This window comes from Podarcis cretensis (assembly GCF_951804945.1).
Source record: "Podarcis cretensis genome assembly, chromosome: 5".
Lineage (NCBI taxonomy): Eukaryota > Metazoa > Chordata > Lepidosauria > Squamata > Lacertidae > Podarcis > Podarcis cretensis.
Window position 1 is genome coordinate 19,729,366 of NC_137174.1, and position 24,973 is coordinate 19,754,338.

The 24,973-nt window shown below is 45.1% G+C and overlaps 1 protein-coding gene and 1 long non-coding RNA gene across 15 annotated transcripts in view; one reads left to right on the forward strand and one right to left on the reverse strand.

The window, feature by feature from the left end:
* Positions 1–24,973, forward strand: part of ZMIZ1 (zinc finger MIZ-type containing 1) — a 383,046-nt gene that overhangs the window by 353,108 nt on the left and 4,965 nt on the right. For 8 of the 13 annotated variants that reach the window (XM_079977006.1, XM_079977001.1, XM_079977011.1 and 5 more), the window contains 12 exons: positions 2,012–2,299; positions 3,406–3,588; positions 6,957–7,131; positions 8,485–8,671; positions 13,314–13,524; positions 13,964–14,069; positions 14,243–14,403; positions 14,768–14,835; positions 15,807–15,875; positions 16,395–16,642; positions 19,204–19,370; positions 24,493–24,741. In XM_079977006.1, the coding sequence (XP_079833132.1) occupies positions 2,012–2,299; positions 3,406–3,588; positions 6,957–7,131; positions 8,485–8,671; positions 13,314–13,524; positions 13,964–14,069; positions 14,243–14,403; positions 14,768–14,835; positions 15,807–15,875; positions 16,395–16,642; positions 19,204–19,370; positions 24,493–24,741 (2,112 nt within the window). The remainder of the gene's footprint in view (positions 1–2,011; positions 2,300–3,405; positions 3,589–6,956; positions 7,132–8,484; positions 8,672–13,313; positions 13,525–13,963; positions 14,070–14,242; positions 14,404–14,767; positions 14,836–15,806; positions 15,876–16,394; positions 16,643–19,203; positions 19,371–24,492; positions 24,742–24,973) is intronic. The other 5 variants (XM_079977009.1, XM_079977012.1, XM_079977010.1 and 2 more) reach the window with 3 other exon arrangements.
* On the reverse strand, positions 26–24,676 carry LOC307216595. 2 transcript variants are annotated; one of them, XR_013839187.1, is made up of 5 exons: positions 24,554–24,676; positions 23,973–24,060; positions 22,989–23,083; positions 16,717–16,895; positions 26–1,315 (listed from the first exon to the last, which is right to left on the reverse strand). It is a non-coding gene; the product is annotated as an uncharacterized lncRNA (long non-coding RNA). The 2 variants fall into 2 exon arrangements; XR_013839188.1 differs by lacking the exon at positions 26–1,315 and having other exon boundaries at positions 16,649–16,895.

Below are 24,973 nucleotides of genomic sequence, written 5' to 3' on the forward strand. Positions count from 1 at the left end.
AGAACCAGCCTACTCCCATCATGCATAGGGACATTTCCCCTTTATTATGCTTTAGGTATAATTGGTAACTTCAAGTTACAAAAACTTGGCCCGTTTTCTGGAATGTACTGCATATGCAAGAAGCAGGTGATTGCTGGATGGAAATGCTCCTTCTTAAATACATTAATCACCCTTTCTGGAAAAAAGGTTGACAAGTTAAATATACTGTCAGTCACAATTGGAACTATAAAGTCAAATAGAGGAAAAACCATAATTAATAAATGTGTAACAGATTAAAACCAAAGAAAGCAGTAAAGAAACACCATAACTTTTAAAACCCAAGAGAAACAACCAGACTTCTGGTAATGAGATGGCTTATAGGGATTCCTGGGATGTTGGTTTTAGAGTTATAAATAAGGCTACCACAAAGAGTCTGAAGATTTTGCATCACAAAAGGAAGGAGTCTGAAGCAAAGCCCTCTCTAGATATCTCAAATAATTAAAGGGGCAGAAATGTTCCTGAATATTTATGTTGGTTATTATAGATGGCCTATCTTTGCTGCTAACACACCTAGTTGCTCAGCCACTCTTTGAACCCAATGTTTTTTGCAGCTTCTTAGCTCACCACCAGGAACTTACTTACTTGTAAACCTATGAAGCTCCCCTTTCTAGTGAAAAGAAAGCATCGCCACCTGTATCTTAAGTGTTAGACTCATTTAGGGTCCTGGAAGAGAGGCCTGAGAAATAAAAAGTTCATACCTAGATTAGAGCATGGTGCTGAAAATGCCAAGGTTGCAGGTTTGATCCCTGTATGGGACACCTGCATATTCCAGCATTGCAGGGGGCTGAACTAAATGATCCTCTGGGGCCCTTCCAACTCTATAATTCTATGATTCTATGATTAAGCAAGAGAGAGAAAGTCTCTTATTTACATTTGATGGCTGGCCTGAAGTTTTGCACCAGAGCTGTTTTCTTTACCTTGGAGATTTATTTCATCCTGTAAGCCAGTCTTAGACCTTTGCTCCTGAGCCCTTTGTTCTAAAATACAACCACCTGACCTATAAGAGAAGCAGTAGCATTTCTTCCCTTTCATCTCTAAACACATACATGAATAGAAGGGTTCAATGTCTTTTCTTGGAGACCATTCAAGCGTTGTGCACCGACAAAGAAGTCTTTGGAAGTTAGTGGTTTACTACATTAGATGAAGCAATTCAGTTTAAGAGTTTTGATTATGCACCTCAAAATTGAGATTGTATAGCCTTTAAAGTATTCAGCTGGTGAGTTGCTCTGTGACATCAGAGCAGCAAAGCCAATGATATCCAGAGAGCTGTGAAAACCTGCCAATGCAGAAGGACTATTAGGCAAAACATAAAAGAGGTTGTTCTGAAGGAGATGGAAAGAGACATGAGGGAGGACTATCAGATTTGGGCAACACAATTGTTGGAGTAAGAGTGTGGGTCCTCTTATGGGATGGCAATGGGTTAAACCACAGGATGCAGAGTATAGGAGTAAATGGAGGAAAGTAAGAGGGGGTGATTCTCCAAGAACGGGGGAAGCTCAGTGATAGAGAACATGCTTTGCATGCAGAATGTCTCAGGTTCTGCTCCCAAAACTTACCTCATGACTTTTTATCCCTTTTGAAAAAACCTAACTATAGTAGGTAGTGGTGCGTTCCTTTACTTTTTGTTCTGTGGTACTTCAAAATAAACTCATAGTAAGTGTACAACATATACTTATTATGAGTTTATTTTGAAGTACCACAGAACAAAAAGTAGAAGTATACAACATATATTGCAGGCCACAACATGGAGTTCCCATGGCTCTGAGAAACTTACTAACTTTTGCATACTTTTTAGTCACTTTTAGAATTCCAGTTATACCTGCCGCAAGCAGAAATAGAGGCAGAGGGACGCTCCAGCCCTCCCCATTTGCTGATTTTAAAATGCGACATATCCCCGACTCCCTTCAACTTGGCTCCCCCTCCCATTTTAAATGCATGTCGCATTTTATTCTTTTTTCTTCTTCTGTTGAAGGTTTGTTCCTCTTTCCAGATGGGTCCAACTCAGGCTTACAACAGCCAGTTCATGAACCAGCCTGGCCCCCGTGGCCCGGCTTCCATGCCAGGCAGCATGAACCCTGCCAGTATGGGAGCGGGCATGACGCCTTCCAGTATGAGTGGGCCACCTATGGGCATGAACCAGCCTAGGCCGCCTGGAATGAATCCCTTCAACCACGGGCAAAGGATGCCACAGCAAGCCTACCCTGGCCCGCGTCCCCAGTCTTTGCCTATGCAGGCCATGAAGAGACCGTATCCAGGAGAGGTGAGTAGCAGCAGAGGCTTCTTCTGCTCTTATGCATGCTGTACAGATGATGTGTTTGTGAAGGAGTGTGGCCAACCTCCGTCATTCAGCTTGGACATTGAGGTCCAGCGCCGAGGGCCTTCTGGTGGTCCCCTCTTTGCGAGAAATGAGGCTACAGGGAACCAGGCAGAGGGCCTTCTCGGTAGTGCCACCCACCCTGTGGAACGCCCTCCTGTCAGAGGTCAAGGAGATGAGTAACTACATAACCTTTAGAAGACATCTGAAGGCAGCCCTATATAGGGAGGTCTTTTAACATGTAATGCTTTATTATGTTTATATATATATATGTTGGAAGCCACCCAGTCAGATGGGCAGCGTACAGATAGTAGTAGTAGTAGTAGTATTTCATTATATGGATGATAGATAATTTGCAAAAAAACTCACACATGGTTTATGCACCAGTCACTGAAATTTAATACATGGCTGGGTGTGTGTTGATGGTAATTTCGTTTACTCTGTGAGGCATACAACTCCACAGCGATATATATGGTTATATATTTTAGGTCTCCAGACTGTGCACTGCTATTAAGATTTATATGTGCTTTATACTGCCTTTCCTGAAAATCAGTGTTTTTGTGGTGCTGTAAAATATATAATTGATGGTGAGTAAATTATGCCTCATCATTTATAATAGGAACAGTCCACATCAGAGTTAAGCACTTTTAAGTCCCATTGAATTCAGTGAGAGAAATTTGAGAAAGTTTTTCATTATTGTGGGCATAAATTTTACTTTAAAGTGCTCCGCTTTGACTGGATTTTATCCCATTTTTATAAATCAATGTTTCTTTTAAGCCCTACACTTAAAACCATCAGAAACATCACTTTCTTGGCCTGAGCACTCCGATTGGGCTGATGGGACTTGCTAGTATTCAGCAGAGCCTGGCAATTAAACAATTTAGGTTTTTAATTACCACACTAACATTTGAAAGTGTCAGCCAAGGTATAATGAAGTCAAACCATTTGCTTGTGATCATTTTTGTTTGAAGTCGATTCCACTACATAGGGAGATCAGTTGCATTCAGCTGGAGGTGCACTTTCTAATTTGCCTTCCCTTTTTTACAAAATAGCCAAACTATGGAAACCAGCAGTATGGACCAAATAGCCAGTTTCCATCCCAGCCTGGTCAGTACCCAACTCCCAACCCTCCCAGACCCCTGACATCTCCCAACTACCCTGGACAAAGGATGCCAAACCAGCAGAACACAGGGCAATATCCTCCTCCAACGGTCAACATGGGACAGTATTACAAGGTGAGAGTGATCCTTCATTGATCGCCGTCTCTTAGGAATTAATCGGAGTTCACAAGCTCCATTCTGAAATCTGTAAATAAGTATAGTTGACTATTTGGAGCTATATTCAACTAGATTTTACTTAAAACTAGACCCATTGAAATTAATGAACACGACTGAGGGCCATTAATTTAAATGGACCTACTCTGACTAAATCTTAGTTGAATAGCACCCAAACAATCAGACTGCAACTAGAACAGGCTTCATACAGCCCTCAATGTCTTTCTGGCAGCCCTTGATGCCTTTCTTGTAAGAAGGTGCTGGGTTTTAGGAAGGAGATGTGAGGCTCTGACAGGGTCCTAGAGTCCTCCCGTCTCCTTCCCAAAGCCCAGTGAGTGCTTTCCCAGCTTTGGGAATAAGGTAGAAGGCTCTAGGACCCTGCAAGAGCCTGTTGCTTCCTTCCCAATGTCTGGTGCCTTGCCTTCCTGGCTTTGGGAAATCAGCGCAAGGGCTGGAGGGGAGGGTCATATGGGCCTTGTGCCCTCCCCCCCCCATGCGTGTGGCCTGCGGTTTCCCTGTCCACGTACTCTTGTGGCCTACTTGGTATGAAAAGCTGGGCCACCCTGAAATGTAGTAAGTTCCAGTTGACTTAAGTTCGTATCTCTTTTTCTCAAGTTTCATAAAACAACTGTTGCTTATCTGTATATTTGCCAGCATTGTTTGTATATCTGTGAGTTTAAGAAATGGGGTGATACTATACAGTGGTGCCCCGCAAGACGAATGCCTCGCAAGACGAAAAACCCGCTAGACGAAAGGGTTTTCCGTTTTGGAGGCGCTTCGCAAAACGAATTTCCTATGGGCTTGCTTCGCAAGACGAAAATGTCTTGCGAGTTTTTCCGACTTTCCCCCCCTTTCCCTAAGCCGCTAAGCCGCTTCTCTGCTTATCCGCTAAGCCACTAAAAGCCGCTAATAGCACTAATCCGTCAATGGGCTTGCTTCGCAAGACGAAAAAACTGCTAGATGAAGAGAATCGCGGAACGGATTCTTTTCGTCTTGCGAGGCACCACTGTACAATTATGTCAAGTTTCCATGTCCTAGAACACTTCTAAAATAGTAAGGACAGTAGCCCTGGTGTAAAATGCACCAGCCCAGTGATGTTGAACCATTTCTCCACTTCTCTCTGCCATGTACTACAGTGTGGATGGATTTGATGACATGGTTCTGTATATGGGATGATGGAGCAGCAAAGCTGTCTAGGAGTCATGATGAATCAAAGATAATTCCTGGGCAATGCAGTGCTGTTCTTCCAAGTTCCTTCTGGTGCTTCATTGACCATTATGAGCAGATGGTTTGCTATCAAAGGGCCTCCATCTCCACTGGTTGTCTCTGCCCCACCAGGAATTACTATCAACATTCCTCATGAACATAGGAGCACCCCATTCAAATGTCCCTATTTTCATGCAGAATGTTGGAGGGTAAAGCAGAGTTGACCATCCTTCCTCTCTCTGGATGCTGCTGGACTCCCAAAACAATTTCCCCAAATATAATGCATTCATTGCACTCATGATATATGCACTTTTCTACACGTTACTTGCCTGGAGAACTGCATTTCAAAATTCAGAGGCATGCAAATTTTGAAGGATGCTGCTGTTCCAGGCCTGACATTGTTTCTGAAAGGGTGAATTGGGAAATGTCACTTTTAAATGGGAACTGAACTGAATTTCTCCCCCTCTCTAGTCAGGGATGGTGCAAATTGTTGTCTTGCAACATCTGCAAGGCCTCAGGTTAGCACCCCCTGGCCGAAAGCATTCTCCTTTGTGAGGTGTAAAACATACAAAAGAGTACCAGGATGACTCCTGAGAGGCATTGCTTCCGTCCAACTAACGGTGGCTTAGGGGAGACCAGTTTTCCTTCCACCACTTGTCTGGTGTCAGCATACACCAGTGCTGTCCAAACTTTTTTCAAAGAGGGCCAGATGTGATGAAGTGAAGGGCCAACCAAAGTTGTTGAACTTTGTTTAGGGTTTAAGTTGTTGAGCTTTTTACAATGCTGAGCCAATGAGTCATTTAGCCAGTTTCTGCATAATAAGTAACAATAACTAATCTGAGAGACCACTGACCATGGAACCACAAGTTATAAGGAGCAAGGAGTCGCTAAAACATTCACTCCATACTGAGTTATTTCCTTCCAGCTTTGTTTTGTGTAGTACATGTGTTTCCACACCCACATCACTGGACGATGGTGGCAGGAGTGAGGAAACAGCATAATAAGGTCAAAGTGTGCAGTAATTTGTAACTAAACTTTGAGAGGCAGCGGCTGCAGTTTCTCATTGGGTAATGAAGGTAATCACCAAGGGGTATGGCTCCACCGTGTGGTCAAAGGCAGGAAAGATTAATTGAGGGCTGGCTCTCCTGGAATCCACCAGCTTGTTTTCCTGCCCACTTGGAAGCAATTCTTTGTCTGCTGGCTCCCCACTCTCCTCAGGAAATTTTCCCCAGTTGGTATGCTTCTTTGGACCGTATTAGCTTTGTTGCGTTGGATTCTATGATGGGTTTGATGGATGTACTTTCTGAGACAATGAGTTTACCTTTGCCTCTGTTCGACTGTGGGGGTGTGCCATTTTAACAGCTGCCACCTTCTATGTTCTCATTTGTGTGTTATTCCCTTGAGTGCTGCCATCCTTTCCTCAGAGTCCTCCTTGCGAGTTTCTTCGTGAGCACCTTCCCTCTTTGAACAGAGGAATCTCCTTCCATTTTAAAAATGCCGACTTTTTTCTGTTTCCATTTCTTTGTTGCAAGACTTTGCCTCAGCTTATCAGGACTTTGTGGTTATAATTCCACTCACCAGACTTCTGTTTCTATTTCCCCTCAGTCTGTTCCTGTTTTTCACCGTTTTGGAGGCCCGCCTCTTAACTGTTTTGCGGTTGTTACTTATAGAAAATGTAATTGTGTGATTACGGTGACATTTCAAGCAATAGCTTTCTCAGCTTGACAAGAGCTGCCAGGAAGTCCTAATGTTCTCAAATTATAGATCTCCCTGTGTTAGGCTTGCATAGCTTAATCCACCAAGCAAAGTGCGCTCATCAGCTTTGTATTGTGGCCAGCCAGAAGCTGTTGCTTCTTCCTATTTTAAATGTAGGCACTATAGTATCCCAGACAGGCAGCAAAATAGGGTGTTGATTAAGTCCCTGGTTGGCTGCCACATATGGCTGGTGGGCTTCATTTGACATGGTGGATCAAGAGTTGTGCAGACCTTCCCTGTGTCATTGCGTGTTGTGTTAATACTTCTATGTTCGCATCGCCTGGTGTTTTAGTTCACATTCCACTGCTGTGGGGCACTTGCAATAATTTTCTTTTCTTCTCTTTTCAATTGCAATTACCATTTTGCAGCCATCAAGGCCTGTTCCTGTGGCGAATTACCCTCACTCACCTGTTCCAGGAAACCCCACACCACCTATGACTCCAGGGAGCAATATTCCTCCATACCTGTCCCCTAATCAAGATGTCAAACCGCCATTCCCACCTGACATTAAACCAAATATCAGTGCTTTACCACCACCTCCAAGTAAGTAGCAAATGAAGCTTCCTCAAAGTTTTCCCCGTAACCCTGTTTTCTCCTTTCCACAAACTGCATGTCACAGAAACTTTGCTCGGTAAATACCAGTCTGCTTGCTGCCTTCTAGACAGAAATGTTGATTGCCCATTGATACATGGGGTGACCGGCAGCCTTACGAAATGTTTACTAAATAGAAGAAAACATAAATGCTTCAGTTTTTGGCATACCTGTCTGGAAGCAAGTCTAATCAAAATCAGTAGAACCTATTTCTGGATAAAAGTAGATAGAATCAGGCTGAAATTGTCATAATGGAGGAAGAGATCTGCAGTGTACAGCCTTATTTAAAGTCTCCTTGGGTGATACTGGGCCAGGTTCTCAGGTGCTCTCACTCCTGCCACTATAGGAAGACGTACACAGCCACGCTAGGCAGTCCCACAGTTGTGCCAATGCAGGATCTCCCCTGACCTTGGGGAATCCCGTATTCAAGTAACTGTAGAATCTTGGCTATTTGGCTGCAAGGTGCAAGTCACTCTGCCAAGCGACAATCCTGAAGGAATGTAACGTCCAAAAAGCCTCTTAAAACACTATTTTCATTTGTATTCTCGGGGTATTTGTTACCTAAGAGTTTGACTGTTGCTGCATATTTACAAATCTCTATACAGTGGTACCTTTAGTTGCAGACTTAATCCATTTCGGGGTGCCGTTCCGTAACAAGAGTGGAATGCAACTAGAGGTACCTCTGTAGTCATATGGGCTGGAAAACTAGATTTATCATTTAACATGAAAGCAGAAGATCTTGGGGTTCTAAGCCAAAACCTGTGGGCCTGTGATAAAATTCTCTGAGGCCCAGGGGCAACAGGCTGTTCATCCTCGGAGTCACTAGGACATTACTTCCTCCTTCCCCATCCCTGTGCACAGTGAGCTCAAACCTGTAAACTTTTTTCGCTGCCCTATACAACAGCAAGTTCTGTATCTCAAGGCAGGGAAGTGACTGAGAGCCTGCATGGTGTAATAGATTAGACCTACGGCTGGGGAAACCAGTGAGTCTCAGTGTTCACTAGGTGACTTTTGGCCAGTCATGGTGTCCCAGTCTAACCTTCCCCACAGGGTTGCTCTGGGCAGTGGAGCAGAGGGAATATAACAGGATTATTCTGAAGATGAAAGCGGGTTTGCAGTTATTAGCAAAGGATGGGTGAAGTCAGATATAGCAGATGCTCAAATAAACACAGAACTCCCAATCTCGCTGCATGCATGTGAGTGGAAGGGTGATGCCAGAATAGGCCGTAAGATCAGCCCAGCAAAAGATCAGTGAGCCGTGTCATATTGTCCAGTATAAATATATGCGTTGTTATCGCACTGCAGATGCTAAAGGGAAAGTTCACGCTTTCTCTCCTTCTTCGATCCCAGCCAACCATAACGATGAACTGCGCTTGACGTTCCCTGTGAGAGACGGGGTCGTATTAGAGCCCTTCCGGCTGGAACACAATTTGGCGGTCAGCAACCATGTCTTTCACCTACGGCCCACGGTGCATCAGACGCTAATGTGGAGGTAGGTTTGTGAAGTGGCGCGGGGCAGACCTTGAAGGCTTGAGAACAAAATAGCAGGCGAGATGCTCTCTTCCTTTGGTGGCTGGGTGGGGAGGCTGTAACCTATTTTGCCTTGGGAAGTAGGGTCACATTCTGACATCCAGACTGCATTAAATCAATGGTTCGGAAGCATGTACACACTTCCTTCAGAAATCTAACATACAACAATACAACCTTTAAGACAAGTCCTGACTCTCTCCCTTTGCTGAAAGAAGATTGGTTGAGATGTTTCCTAAAATTGAAGTATTTGGCTTCTAGCTGATTCTGCTATAGCAGCAGGATTTTATTATGACTTTATGCATCATGCAACTTTTCTCTTGGAAATAATTTATGCCAATATAAAATTGTGTTTAATTCTCTTGTGAGGACATAAAAAATTAAGAATTTAAGATGACGGTGGTGGTTCACTCATCTATTGTTGAGAGAGAGAGCGCACATACATCCATCTTCTTAGCTTGCACAAGTTATCCAAGCAGCACAGAACACCATGGAAACAATTTTATTGCTTTAATCTTAATATTGCACATATATTAACAGCCACCATAGTAGCAGCACAATAACTAAGATTGGCAGACCAGGAACCCAAGTGTTAGGATTTTGAGTGTCTTAGAGTAGCTCCACACTTTGTGGCAACCAGATTTGCTTTGGATACACATGAAGTATTAATGACATACATACCTTGGGGAGGGTGGACACCTCAAAGCCTTTTAACAAAATGAAAAAACACCACCCCAGGATAATAGCCTAAAAATATAGCACAGCACCATTACACCAGTCTTATCAAAATTTGGCTCTCAAAAATAAAAAGTCTGGGAAAATAAGATGGTCTTAGCTTCCAGCACAAGCTGCAGCAGTGTTGCCTGGTAAGCCTCCATGGAGAGGCTGTTCCATAATTACACACCAGCTGTCATAGTGGCAAGAGATACAGTGACATGAAACCATAGCTGAGACTGTCTTTATTATGTTCATTATTGTTTTGTTTGTTGTGCTTTATTTGGTCACTTTACCATACACAGCAATACTCAAAGCAGCTCACAATGTTAAGACAAAAACAGTCCAGTAGATATAATTTATAAGTATGCCAAATACTGTTAAAACGTTTAATAAATAACAACATATATTTAATTCAGTTTTTTATAGCCTGCCCTTCACTCAAAGGTCCCATTCTAGCCAGCTAACTAAACAACATTCCACCCATTGTATTTCCATAAACATATCAAAAAAAACAATACTTCCTGACTCCCTACTTCAAGTTAGTTTTCTTATGTTTATACAAGCACCATATGGCTGAGATCTGTTTGGAATCTGCTCTTGTGGAAAACCCCCAACCCAATACACCTTTGGCTCTCCAGCCCACCCTTTCAGGGGACTATGGATTTGTTATGCTTGCCAAACATATGTTCTTTAGGGAGCCAAATGTATGATGTTGCCCACTGGCAATGTGTGCAGTACACACTGTCACCACTGTGTGGCAGCCAAGTGGGGAGGAGGGCAACCCTTGATGAAGGCGCAGATGGGCCAGAGCTGCAACTGGCTTGGATCAAAAACCAACACTGATCAGTTGTGCTTCTGCACAAGTCACAGTAGGTGTTTGGCTCACAATCTCCCTCGTCCCATCAGGTGTAACCAGAAACTTCTCCTTTCTGATTCCTTTAAGTGCAGCTTATCATTTTGTCCAAACCAGGATTCCTGCTTTAAATCCTGGCTGGAGTCAACATCATTCATACCAGCTTCAGGCCATGGGTTATTAAGCCGGTTTGTTTCAGCACCACAAGCCCCAGTTTGGTTGCAACAAGCTGCATTTAAGAGCAGCAGAAAGCAAAAGCTTCCAAAGGCCCCTGGCTGTGCCAGAATTTGGGAATCACAGAGTTCTAGACTCTGCTGTCTTGGTCTGCCATCTTTCAAATTCTTCAGCTATCCTTTTCAGCTTTCAACAGGTAATCCGAAGCACCCTCTCCGATTGCATGGAGTCTGGACAGCCCCGTGGTTTTCTCCGGAGCTGAGGGTGATGAAACAATTGTTGAGACGGCTAGAACGCCGGTGGCGGAAAACTCATTCTGAATCAGACCGGACATGGGCTAGAGGCCTTCTTCGCCGCCTCCATTGCATCTGCAGAAAAACAGCAGCAGGAGACTTTTTCAGGTGGTTCGCAATCTATCGGAACCACTATACCATCGGGGCCTGGTAGGGACCCCAAGATCTCCTGCAATGCCTTTGCAAAGTTTTTTGCAGATAAAGTCGCTCAGATTCAGAAGGAGGTAGACTCCACCATGGGAGCAGGGCCAGGGCGGGAGAGTGCTAGAGTTCTGTCTGGTCCTGTTACATGGGATCAATTCCAATCTGTAACCTCCGAGGATGTGGACAGGCTGCTTGGACAAGCGAAACCGACCACCTGTCTCCTTGATCCTTGCCCATCCTGGATGATAAAAGCGAGCCAGGAAGGGCTGGGCGATGGGCTCTGCGGGGTGGTGAATGCTTCCCTCTATGAGGGAGCCTTCCCAGACCCGCTGAAAGAGGCAGTCATTAAACTGCTTCTTAAAAAAACATCTTTAGACCCAGCCAATTTGGCCAACTATCGCCCAGTCTCAAATCTTCCATTCTTGGGCAAGGTGATTGAGCGGGTGGTTGCCGAACAACTCCAAGCATGCCTGGAGGATGCGGACCATTTGGATCCCTTCCAATCGGGATTCAGGCCTCACCATGGGACTGAAACTGCCTTGGTCGCGCTGGTTGATGATCTCCGGCGGGCTAGGGACAAAGGTGAGAGCTGTTTCCTAGTTCTGCTGGATCTCTCAGTGGCCTTTGACACCATCGACCATAACATCCTTCTAGACCATCTAGAGGGGCTGAGAGCTGGGGGCACTGTTATACGGTGGTTCCGCTCCTTTCTCCTGGGCTGTGTCCAGAAAGTGGTGGTGGAGGATGAGTGTTCAGACCCCTGGGCTCTCACTTGTGGGGTGCCTCAGGGTTCCGTCCTCTCCCCCATGCTTTTTAATATCTATATGAAGCTGCTGTGAGAGATCATCAGGAGGTTTGGACTGGGTGTTCCATCAGTTTTCAGATGACACCCAGCTCTACCTCTCCTTTAAATCAGAACCAGTGAAAGTGGTGAAGGTCCTGTGTGAGTGCCTGGAGGCGGTTGGAGGATGGAGGACGGCTAACAGATTGAGGTTGAATCCTGACAAGACAGAAGTACTGTTTTTGGGAGACAGGGAGCGGATGGGTGTGGGGGATTCCCTGGTCCTGAATGGGGTAACTGTGCCCCTGAAGGACCAGGTGCGCAGCCTGGGAGTCATTTTGGACTCACAGCTGTCCATGGAGGCGCAGGTTAATTCTGTGTCCAGGGCAGCAAGTGTTGGTGCTGACCTTTAAAGCCCTAAACGGCCTCGGTCCTGTATACCTGAAGGAGCGTCTCCACCCCCATTGTTCAGCCCGGACACTGAGATCCAGCGCCAAGGGCCTTCTGGTGGTCCCCTCTTTGCGAGAAGTGAGGCTACAGGGAACCAGACAGAGGGCCTTCTCGGTAGTGGCGCCCACCCTGTGGAACGGCCTCCCGTCAGATGTCAAAGAGATGAACTACCTGACATTCAGAAGACATCTTAAGGCAGCCCTGTTTAGGGAAGTTTTTAATATGTAACGCTGTACTGTTTGTAACACTTGATTGGGAACCGCCCAGAGTGGCTGAGGAAGCTCAGCCAGATGGGCGGGGTATAAATAATAAATTATTATTATTATTATTATTATTATTATTAATCCCGGTTCTTTCTGGATGCTTCAGCACATTAGGAGAAAATGAAATCTCAGTTCATCTTTAACCTTCCTATGTTTTTCTTACCTGTTTCTAAAGCAGAGTGAGAGAATGCCATGAGCACTTGTACCTTACGCAAACTCATGTTTAGTGGCATTTCAGGGCTGATTCACAATGTAGCTTTTTAACCAGGCAGAAGATGTACCCAAGTTTAAATGACAAAAACAAATGTGGAACTATCAAATGTGATTGGACCACACATGTTTAAATGCCTGTGTTTCTTCACAATAAACACTGAACTGGCAACCAGGAAAGGATTGCTGCTTGTGCTTGCTGCATGGTGTTTACTTTCGGGTCATTTATTTTCTGCTGGTCACCTTTCTAGTGTTGCTTTCTGGTGAACAGAAGGGAATGTGATTTAGGCAGGATGAGACTGTCTATTTACTCTTTGATTATGGTAACATATTTTACTTTCTCATTTCTAAATCCTAATTCTTGAGGACCTTCCTGACCGCACCTTTCCCCCTCTCTGCTGCTTAGAAGCCCACCTTTGCGTAAAGCACTTTGAGGTCAACCATATGAAAAGTCGTATTGAACTGTAAAGTATCGATATTATTACTACTCTCAAAATATATAACACCACACTCTTCCTTATGTAAATAACCTGCCCATACAAGATGTGTATCATGTGCTTATTTGTCAAATAATTTAAAACAGTATGATGTCGCACAAAACAAAATTAAGGGGGCAGAAAAATGTATCCACGGCTTTCAAAAACAGGGGGAAATTGACATTTGCCCCAGTTGTATGAAAAGCAGTTGCTTATGCCAACCGAAACATACGCCTTGCATAACAGGTCAGACTTGGAGTTACAGTTCAAGTGCTATCACCATGAAGACAGACAGATGAACACCAACTGGCCAGCGTCAGTCCAGGTCAGCGTCAACGCAACTCCGCTTACCATTGAACGTGGCGACAACAAGACATCGCATAAACCGCTGCATCTAAAGCACGTCTGTCAGCCAGGAAGAAACACCATTCAAATTACCGTCACAGCATGTTGTTGTGTAAGTACACCAGGCCTGCTGCGGCTGCTGACTCTGTGGTTTGGCTGTATAAAAAGAAATGTGCTGTTGCTTTTAGTGTGATGCAGTTGTTTCATCAGATCCCTAGTAGGAAACCCTTGGCCCTTCAGATGTTGCTAAAGTGCACTCTCATCATCCCTGGTCAATGGCCACATTTACTGGGGCTGGTGGGAGGTGGTGTTGGCGTCCATCTGTCTCAAGAGACAGTGGAATGCATCTCTTGGGGTGAATTTGAACTACTGCGCTTTCCCTAATGATCTTAATGGGTGGAAGGATTCCTAAAGGTAGGAGCTGTGTCTTTCTGTGTAGCTGCCTCTTCATCATGCAATATAATACCCAAAGCCAGGATCTCTGATTTGTGTAATGGCAGATGTACCCCACACAGATGAATTAATTTTGACTCTTTGCTTTCCCCCCACAGTCACATTTGTTCGTATTGCAGTTAGTACACCGGCCATCAGTGCGCTCTGTACTTCAGGGCTTACTAAAGAAACGCCTCCTTCCAGCTGAGCACTGTATCACTAAAAGTGAGTAGAGTGATATCTTCTCTGCTTATGCTCATAGAATGAGCTAAATGTAGGGCTGAAACTCCATTCTGTCTCGGGAATTTTATACGGGGCACAGAATTCATGCAGCAATGTTAAGATGGTGCCCCATATTTATTGTATTCTCACCCCCTTGTGCCATCTTTCTTGAACAGTCAAGAGGAATTTTAGCAGCGTGGCAGCCTCCTCTGGCAATGCAACTCTTAATGGTGAGGACGGAGTGGAGCAGACAGCTATCAAAGTGTCCCTGAAGTGTCCGATCACATTCCGGCGGATCCAGCTTCCGGCAAGAGGCCATGACTGCAAACATGTACAGGTGAATGCCTTCTTCTGTCTTGTTGATACAGGCCTGCACATCTTGCAACAGCTGGATGTGCATTGTGGCCTGCCAAGCACTCGACAGCATGCAGCAAACCCCAGCAAAATCTGGAGAACCATCAAGCTCCTAATGGAGCACCATACATGGGTGGTGTGGGCTTCTCTTTCCTGGTCGATCACAAATTCAAAGTAATCCTCAGAACAGTATAAATTTAGCATGAACATGAATTCCAATGAGTCCTCTTTGTTTACCCCTTAGTGCGTTTGTTATTAATTCCCAAGGAACTTGAAATTTATTATTAGTAGTAATCAATTTGAAAGTAGAGTTGTGTAGCTAATATCACTGACTTCTTGTTTTACAGTGCTTTGATCTGGAATCCTACTTGCAGCTGAACTGTGAACGAGGGACGTGGAGGTGTCCTGTATGCAAGTAAGTGTAGCTATTGAATATAAGTTGCAATGAGAATTTTTTAAAAAACCTTTTTTTTTTTTGCAACCACTGAGATTATATGTTTTAAGAGGATGAAGAATATGAGATGATTGAATAAGATGCATGAAAATGTAGAGAATAATAGGAGAGGCCATTTTAAAAATTCAGTATTTTTAATATGTATTTTCTTTTTTACAAGAGGTGACCCATTTGACATTTGAAGAGCAAATAGTTTGGAATGCATAAGGCTTTTCCTTGGAAATCCTTGTGTGTGGGGAATGGCTCGAAATTATTGAGGACGCAAAATGTACAGTAGTGTTTAAAAGAAAACCAACCACTACTACACAAATTCTGCGTCTTTGCTCTAACTGGAAAAGAAAATGTAGGGTAGGGTTGAAAGTGTTTTAGGGCACTGTTTCAGCTCATACCATGAGATCAAAGAGCCCTGGCCAATGCCTGTGTGAACTGTATGCCATTACATATTCTGCAGAACCCTTTATGATGTACAAGGGTTCCATAGCAGCATGCTGATATGGGAAAGGTTCTCTGAAGATGTTTGCAGTCTCTGTCTTAACTTAAGACTGTCCCTTTCTGCAAAATCTGAAGCTGTGATTTGATGGTTTTCTACAAATCCAACATGATTAGTAAGGTCCACTACCAGGAACATTCAGTCTCCTTCTGCTTTGATTGGGAAAAGACCCCACCTGTCTCAGGCACCAATCCCTCCTTAGAATTTCACAAGTGCACACACTCTACAGACCTCAAGTGATGTTGTTTGAGAATTACTGATTAAACCCCTTCATAGTCCACACCAAAATGAACTCCATGTAAATACAATCTAAATTCAGATTATGAACATTAGAAAAAAATATTAGTTGTAAGTTCTTCAGGGCAGAGGACGGAATTTTAGAAATGTCATGAACATGTGTGTGCCCATGTTTGTAAATAAATAAACATATCTTCTCTTCCAGTAAAACAGCTCTGCTGGAGGGCCTGGAGGTTGACCAGTATATGTGGGGCATTTTGAACGCTATACAAAAGTAAGTGCAACTTTACCATTGGGAAATGTGCAATCCCTTTGTTTTTGATGCTGTTCTACTCTGGAGAGATACAACAAACTGAAATAATAAATAGGCATTGGCCACTTCAAATCCAAAGCAGGCCTACTGTGGGTTATACTTGTGGCACACCTGCTGCCTGCTTGGCCCAGTAAAGTGACTTTGTATTAACCTGCTGTTAACAACCTCACCCCATCAATGACAGTCCTATTAAGTGGCCAGTGAGAGAAGTGGCGTGCAGATGAAAGTATGTTTGTTCCGAGAAAAGCGTAGCTGATTTTGCAAGGTTATACAAAGGAGCTTATGCTGCTGTGGCTTTGTCTGAGTAAACAGACTTACTTGTTGGTTCAGAACCATCCAAGCAGAGCTTTTCAGATAATGGGTTTGTGGACCTAATTTAAGAATGGCAACTTCTACTGGGTGTGTGTGTGTGTGTGTGTGTGTGTGTGTGTACAGTATCAAGGAGACACAATAGTGTGGAGCGCCTCTTTTATTTTATAGCTCAGAGTTTGAGGAAGTCACAATTGACCCAACGTGCAGCTGGAGGCCTGTCCCAATCAAGTCTGACATTCACATCAAAGATGATCCAGACGGCATGCCTTCCAAGAGGTTTAAAACCATGAGTCCCAGCCAGATGATCATGCCTAATGTGATGGAGATGATTGCAGCTTTGGGTCCAGGCCCATCACCTTACCCCTCAATCCCACCTCCACCCGGCGGCAACAATTCCAATGAATACAGTAACCAAGGTGGGTTTAAACGTTTTGAGTATGCGTGTTTGCATCCATCAAACAGTATCTGCCACTAACCATCTACTGCCCACCTCAGAAGCAGTTGTGAGTGTATCTTCCACTTCCAGGCAGTTGATCTGAAACAGGGTGATGAAGCATCCTATTGGCAGAACAGTAGGCAGTCCTTAAATTGAGTGGCAGGGATCACAGGTGTTCTGTTTATGGTTTGGAAGGGAGATTACACAGTGAAGAGAAAAATGGCTTAATATTGCTGTGGGGAGAGGGGAGATAGCTATTTGAGAACTTCCATGTGTCACAAAAGAAGTAAGCATCAGATGCAATTTTTTTAAGGATTCTACAGTGGTGCAGGCATGCAGAGAAGTGCAGAAGATGCTTACCTGCTGGTTTATGAAGCACATACATACTAACCTGGTGCCCTTCAGGTGTTTCGAACTACAGCGCTCATCGTTCCTGACCATTGGTCATGCTGGTTGGGGCTGATCGGTGCTGTAGCCCCAAATGCCAGGAGGGCACCAGGTTGGTGACAGTTGATGTATATGCAGCAAAATAGATGGTATGAAATGGGAGTGTGTTTTTGTTTATTTTTCTTCCTTTTTTGTTGTCTGATTGTTCTAGATGATTTATGGAAATGTCTGCCTTTACAATGCCAGTAATGATTTTTTGCATATTTAGTAAAAATCAATACAAATACAGTGGTGCCTCGCAAGACGAAATTAATCCGTTCCGTGAGGCTCTTCGTATAGCGGTTTTTTCATCTTGCGAAGCAAGCCCATTGACAGCTTAGCGGATTAGCGCTATTAGCGGTTTAGCGGCTTTTAGCGATCAGCTGTTTAGTGGCTTAGGAAAAGGGGGGGGGAGGGAAAAAAAACCTGCAGCAAGTCGCAAGACATTTTTGTCTTGCGAAGCAAGCCCATAGGGAAATTCGTTTTGCGAAGCGCCTCCAAAACGGAAAACCCTTTCGTCTAGCGGGTTTTCCGTCTTGCGAGGTGTTCGTCTTGCGGGGCACCACTGTACTTTTTTTTCCAAAAAGCTTAGTGACAGGGTTTAAGCAAAATTGCCAACCTTCTTTTCTACCTGCTGATCTTTGGTCCCCACGGAGAAGCATCATGGAGCAAGGTTTTAATCAACAAGTTTCACACGGGTGATTTAGACTTAATTATTAACCTTCCGATTTCAGCATACTGCATTACAACTTGTAGAAAATGTGATGTGTACATAAGAGACATATAACAAGAGCTTCCTGCTCTTAAATCAGTGCTGCGAAAGGTAGGGGGGTGGGGGCTGCTAAGCTCTGCAAGATATGCAAGCTGATCATATGTATATTTCTTAGAAGCCAATCCCACTGCGTTCAGTAGGGTGCACCCCCGAGTCAGCATGCAAGGGATGGCAGCCTTAGCCGGTTTGCAGATTAGCAAAGTGAGAATTAGTGAGGCTCTGCTGTATTTACATGACAGATCAAAGCCTCCGCTTCCCCAAGAAATAGTCTTACACAGCTAATGACTTCTGTTCCTCTGAGATTAAATTTCTCCTCAAATTGAGCTTCTGCCGGAAAGCAAATGATGCAGATGCTTCAAGTCCCATCAAATTCTGTTTTGGCTTGACTGTTGTAAAGCTGCTGCTCTTCAGTTGACAAAACTGTATCCCCTCTGGGCAAGCTGCAAAGCTGCCCTATTATTTCAAAGCTCAACATGATCCTGTTCAGTGGCTTATGTGAAATAACTTAGCAGTTTTAGTTCTGTTCCTAGTTCACAGCATTTAAACCACAAGGGCTGCCATTGCAGTTAAGAGATTTAACTGAGATGCTCAAGGAGTAATGAAATAAAGAAAAAAGACCCAGACCTTTAGCATAGGTTTGAGGGACAGTTGGCCAGGTCAGGAGTAGTAACAAGGGGAGAGGGGATAAAGACACTGCTGAATATACCTCTGTGTGTGTTAAATGTGGGGTTTATGTTTTTGTCTGCATCTCTTTCTCCATCCCATTTTTCCTTATATTTTCATTTTTATTAGATTAGTGGCCTTTGAAACTTTTTTTTTAACTGACACATGCTGGTTCCACTTTTTGAACACAATGTACAGTGGTACCTCAGGTTACATATGCTTCAGGTTACATACGCTTCAGGTTACAGACTCCACTAACCCAGAAATAGTTAAGAACTTTGCTTCAGGACGAGAACAGAAATCATGCTCCGGCAACGCGGGGGCAGCAGGAGGCCCCATTAGCTAAAGTGGTGCTTCAGGTTAAGAACAGTTTAAGGTTAAGAACGGACCTCCGGAACGAATTAAGTACTTAAAATGAGGTACCACTGTATTCCCTAGAAATCATTGTTAGGCGAGCAGTCACATTACAAGTCAACGGTTTATTTATTATATATTTTCCTTATATAATGTGTGTGTGTCAGAATACATATTAGACTATGAAGAGGCAGTAATGTTGTTACCTCCTATATAAAAAGCTCTTATCTCTTATTTTTGTACAACGATCACATTGTGTGTTTGGGTAAAGGTGTGTATTTGAAGTACTCTTTTAAAGTAACTCTCCCTCTCTTTCTGCTGTCTAGGTAACAGTTACCAAGGTCACAGCAATTTTGATTTTCCACACGGGAATCCTGGTGGAACTTCTATGAATGACTTCATGCATGGGCCTCCTCAGTTGTCACACCCTCCAGACATGCCCAGTAACATGGCAGCTCTTGACAAACCTCTAAGTCACCCCATGCAGGACCCTGTAAGTAATATAATTTCTCAGTTTCTTCTTTGTGAAATGATGAATTATTTTTTAAAAATTATGCCCAGCCAAGTCTTCAAAGTAGCTGATAGCTATTAAAAGCAAAACTACTACACTAGCATAAAGAACAATGGCATAATTTTAAAACATGAAATGATAAATCAGTCAGTAATAAATTAACCAATCACGGATTTCTGAAGAAACCTTGCTTTGAGAATCACCTGCACTTTAACTACCAGTAACAAGCATTTTAAATGTTTACTGTAATGTCAAGATACAAGGCAATATAAAAATAAGCTGTTTTCGCTTAAGCATCTGTTCTACATAAATATCAGGCCTTCCTAAATTTTGGGATTGTGAGTCACACAAAGGAGCTCTACACTGCCTAGAACAGGAGTGGGCAGTAGGCCTGGGTGATAGATCGCCCAGGACCAGTATGAGGGGCAGACCACGATGACGGTTTCACTCAGCTGTATATCGCTGGTGAAACCGCCACCGAGTCCCTCTGCCTCCAGCACCCGGCTGAGGGAGAAACAAGCTGCCGGCCCTGGAGGCAGAGAGACTCAAGTGGCAGTGGTTTCCTCAGTGATATACCGCTGAGTGAAACCGTCACCATGGTCTGCCCCTCATAACAGCAGAGATTGAAACAAGCTGCCTGGCTGAGGTGCCAATATAGCTTGTTCCTCCCTCCACTTCTTTAAACTGCTTGGCTAAGGTGTGCGCTGCTGCCCTTGCCTCAGCCAAGCAGTTTTGCAGAGTCCCCAACCTGCTGGTGGCTTGTAGAAGCCGCCGCTGCCGGGCTCCATTAAAGTGCTCCCGCTTCCCAGCTGAGAGATCTCCAACCCAGTTCCTGCTTGCACAGGAGCTGGATCAGGGCTGCTCAGCTAGGGAGGTGCAGGCTCCACCACACTCTTCTACTGAGGGATGCACGGCTGTGGGAAGTTTAAAGGAGCACTGCCTGAAGGAAGCCAGGCAGAGCAGGGCTCTGATGCGGAGGTGAGCCTCCTCTAAACTTCCCTGTTGAGGGAAGTGCAGTTTCCAGGTCGGGATCCCTCAGCTGGGAAGCCAGGGCTTTCCGCCCCCCCCCAGCTGAGCAGCAGGCAGGGGGCAGCTGCATTGTCCCCAGCCCCACAAGATGCTCCTCACTTCCCACCCTGAGAGCTGAGGCAGTTTCTCTCAGCGCCTCACCAGCTGGGGCCAATGCACCTTGTTTCCACATCGCCCAGCCCTAGTGGGTAGATAGGTGCCCTACTGGTAAATCTGTGGGTGATCTGCACCAGGGCTGGGCAATGTCACGTTTTCAACATCACAATATTGAAATGGAGGGACAAACAAGCTGCATTGGCCAGGAGCTGAGGCCAGTACAGCTTGCTCCTGGCACTGGGGATGGAGGGAATCAGCCAGGTGGCTGCAGCCAAGTGCACACCTGTCAGGCTCTGTTTGCAAGGCTGCCTCCCTCACAGCATCAGCACCGCTCCTCAAGGCACAGGGTGCAAGCCACTCTATCTGCGCCTTGTGGAGCAGGGCTAGCAAGTGCTGGGCCCAGCAGCCTCTGCACTGCCTGGCTGCCTTCCCCCGGGAGGAAAGACCTAGCCCACCCTCCCTGGCGAGGCAAGCGCAGACATGCTGCCTTGGCACAGAGGTCTAAGGGAGCGCCCCCCCCCCATCTCCAGCTTGCACAAGCTGGAGGCTCCGTTAGGCTTCTTCAGCTGGGGGACACGAAGCAGCCCGTTACCCAGCTGAGGTAGCTCCATCTTTTTCCTGCTCATCTGTGAGCAGGAAAAGGATGGGGCTCCCTCAGTTGGTGAGCAGGAGCACTTTAATGGAGCCCCCACCCCTTGTGCAAGCCAGTGGTGGGTCAGGATCTCTGTCAAACTGCTTGGCTTGAAGGAAGGGCAGTGGCACACTCCTCAGCCAAGCTGTATCACGCCTCACCGATGCGGCTTGCTTCTCCCTCTGTGCCGGTATGAGGGCAGACTGTGATAGCAGCTTCACTCAGCGGTATATCTTTGGGGAAACCGCCACTGCTCCTGAGTCCCTCTGCTACCAGCACACCAAGGGAGAGGGACTCGGGAGCAGCGGCAGTTTCAGCCGCCATCACGATCTGCCCTCAAACCAGTCCTGGGCGATACATCACCCAGGCCTAATCTGCACTGGATCAGCAAGAATGTCTCACTCCCAAACCTTCAACAAGAACAAGCCCATTTCTTCTACTTGTATCAGGCTAATAAAATGAAGAAGCTATCCTTTCTGTTAATTTCCTGAAAACAAAACCTTAGATTCAGAAAGATCTCAGAGGCATCCTGTTTAATTCAGACTATGTCTTTTACACCTGGCTCTTATTGTTATATACTGGTGGATTAGTAAAGGAAATGTCTTATCTTCCTGCTTCTGCAAGGGCAGATACCCGATTCCTCAGTTTCCAGCCTTGGCTGGGAAGGAAAGGATCTAAATAGCAGGCCATTTTGGAGTGTACTGTAATATGGGGTATTGGCCTATGTGTGCCTTCTCAAATGATAGCATATACCGTGTTTTTCGCCCTATAGGACGCACTTTTTCCCCTCCAAAAATGAAGGGGAAATGTGGGTGCATCCTATGGGGCGAATACAGGCTTTCGCTGAAGCCTGGGGAGCGAGAGGCTCTCGCTCTCCACGCTTCAGGAAGCTCTGCGCATCCCTCCGGAGCCCGGCGCCAAGCCGCGTCGGCCTCCGGAGGGTCGCGCAGAGCTGCCTGCCCTCCCGGGGTCCGCGCAGCTCTGCGCAACGCTCCAGAGCCCGGCACCAAGCTGCGCTGGCCTCCGGAGGGTTGCGCAGAGCTGCCTGCATTAGGAAGCCTCAGCGCGCCGGGCTTCGCACAGCTGTCCGCAATCCTGGGGAAACCGGCGCGGCTCCCTAGGCTTGCGGATAGCAGGCTCTTCTGGGGGCTGGGGTCGGGGGAAGCTCGGGCTTCCCCTGTGCCAGCCCCGTGCCTGGGGGGGAAATAAAAATTTTTCTTTATTTCCCCCCCCAAAAAAAACCTAGGTGCGTCCTATAGGGCGGTGCATCCTATGGGGAGAAAAATACGGTACTTTTTGTATTCTTCCCTCTCTCTGTACTGATGTGAGGTCCCACTGCTATCACCCTTCTCTTTTGACTTCCTCAGGTGTGAGAGGCAGAGGGAGGCATGAAGGAAAAGCTATAGGTCCGTTGAACTCCCCCTCCAAGTATAGAGGGAAGGCCAATTTATGAGCCTGCTCCTTTGGCACAACCACATAAGGAAATCAAAAGGGCAGGTGATTGCAGAAGGGAGCATGGAAACTGTCTACTTAACTTTTCCATCTCTCACAGCCTCTCCCCCTCAACTTCCTGCTTTACATATTGATGGAGAGGGAAAAGAGGGAGATTAAAACGAAAACAAAACAGCAGGTCATTTGTAGGGAAGGCATGATCCCCTGCATCTTCCCACCCATGCAGTTGTGGCCCTTTGACAGGATTAGTCGCAGACCAGGGTACTATATACCCCAAATGAAACTGGCAAATTAAATGTTGCTGTCTTAGAGATGTCTGCATGTGCAATGGGGCTATTTGCCTCTGTGCTCTTTTAAATCCCTTTGGAAAGTAGAGCAAAAAATTGGCTCACCAGGAGCTGGCTTCCTGGAATATGGAGAAGCATAAGCACGCGCTGCCTTCTCTCACACCTGATGGCATGGAAGTCTTCACTTTTGCAGCATTCTCCTGTAAGGAAGAAAAGAACAGATGCTAAACTGGCCAATGTATTTGTATGTATCTTCCCCCTGTATTTGTATGCGGCTAATACACTCATACGGTTATGTTTTTGATAAAAATAAATAATTTGGTGAAGCACTGAGTTTCAGCATTATATAAACCTACTTCCTCCCTGCTACTTCAGTTTGTTTCCTAGTATCACTTTTTTATCACCAAGCATGGTATATCAGAGCACATGGGTGCTATTCTAAGGATGCAGATCTCAGTTTTAGCATCATACTTCCAACACTTTTCAATTTATTGATTTGTTGGAAGAAGCAAGTAGTCCATCTTAGCGCCTAGTCTTTGAAAGTGGTTGGGTCCCTTAAATGAGTAAATGCCACCAGTGATATCTCTTTAATAGACAACTGAATAACTTCTTCCCAGAGTTTAACCTCTGCTGGCACATCCAAGATAACTCAAAATAGGTGCAGTATAGACTGCAGTGATCAGTTACTTAAAATGTAAGAATGCCTACTTGAGTGTTCTGATAGTTTTAAAACAACTTTATTGTAACCAAATTTAACTAATTGTCTTTTCTATTAATACGTCTACTGTGTTCTAGAATTCTTGCACTTCCTGTTCATTTGCATTGTGTTTTTGTGCTCATGCTATCTTTTTGCATCTTTATGTCAGCTGAATGTAGGGGACATCCTTTAAAACTATTCATGCACTTATTTTTCTCCATGGTGCTAAAGTCAGTTTGCAAGGCATGCTCTGGCATTAAAAGGAGGCAACAAACACACTAGATACAGACATGCATGCTCATCAATCTCTGTGTGTGGCCCAGTAGCAATATCTGGAGGGTATTTTTATTTTTATGAGAACTACATGAAATGCCATGTTTCAGTTTCTGTACCTTAATTGGCTTAAGGTGAATTTGCTGTGGAAACATCTCTCAAGAGCTGCTTCTTTGATGGGGATGCCTTTTTGCCCAGAATATGTGACTAAATGAAAACCACAGCAGAACTGATTAAGTTTGCCCACTCAAAAGAAATGTGCAGAAAGCCATTCTCCTCCCAGATGATTAAGATCTGTGTTATGAAAGTTAATGTATACTTCCATCTTTTCCACCATCCTAACAATTTCAGGGCAGGATCTGGATAAAGAGAATTTTGGTCCCCTACCAAGCTACCTTTTATCCCATGCATTTATTTATTTTTACTGACACCTCCTAAATTCTGAGGGCTCATGATCCTGCACATTATTTTCCCCCTGGCGGCAAACGCCTGTCCAAGCCTAGCATTTTGCAATATGAGTTTTGCATTAATGATAAAGTAATTTAGAGGGACAAAGATTTTATTTCCTTCCCCTGCCATTTCTGAGCCTTGTACCATGTAGCCTCACTTTTCCTTTCCTGCTTCTTTCCTCCTCCGCAGATCCCTCATCCCGGCAGCACTGATCAGTCCCATAGTTCCATGCAGCAAGGTTTGCACGTACCTCATCCCAGCAGCCAGTCAGGGCAGCCATTACATCACAGCGGTCCTCCTACCCAGCCGTCCCGGCAGCCGCCACAGGCCGCTCCTAGCAACCATCCACACAATGACCTGGCCTTTAACCCCTCCTCAGCCTTAGAAGGTCAGGCTGGTGGGCAGGGGACATCTGACATGCCGGAGCCTTCGCTGGATGTAAGTTTGTGTCATTCTGTCATCTGCTTGCTTTAGAATGTGCCTTGAGTTTCTGCAGGAATAAAATAAAAAAAATAAAAAGAAGGGAACCGCTTTCATAGCACATGCCCTCATTTTATGCATTGTTTCTTGCATTTCTTCACTACAGCTGACAACTCAAAATCCATGTCACGCAAAATCCATGTTCCCTTGACAAGGGTGGGTAGGCATGGGCCGGGTTTGGGGCAAACAA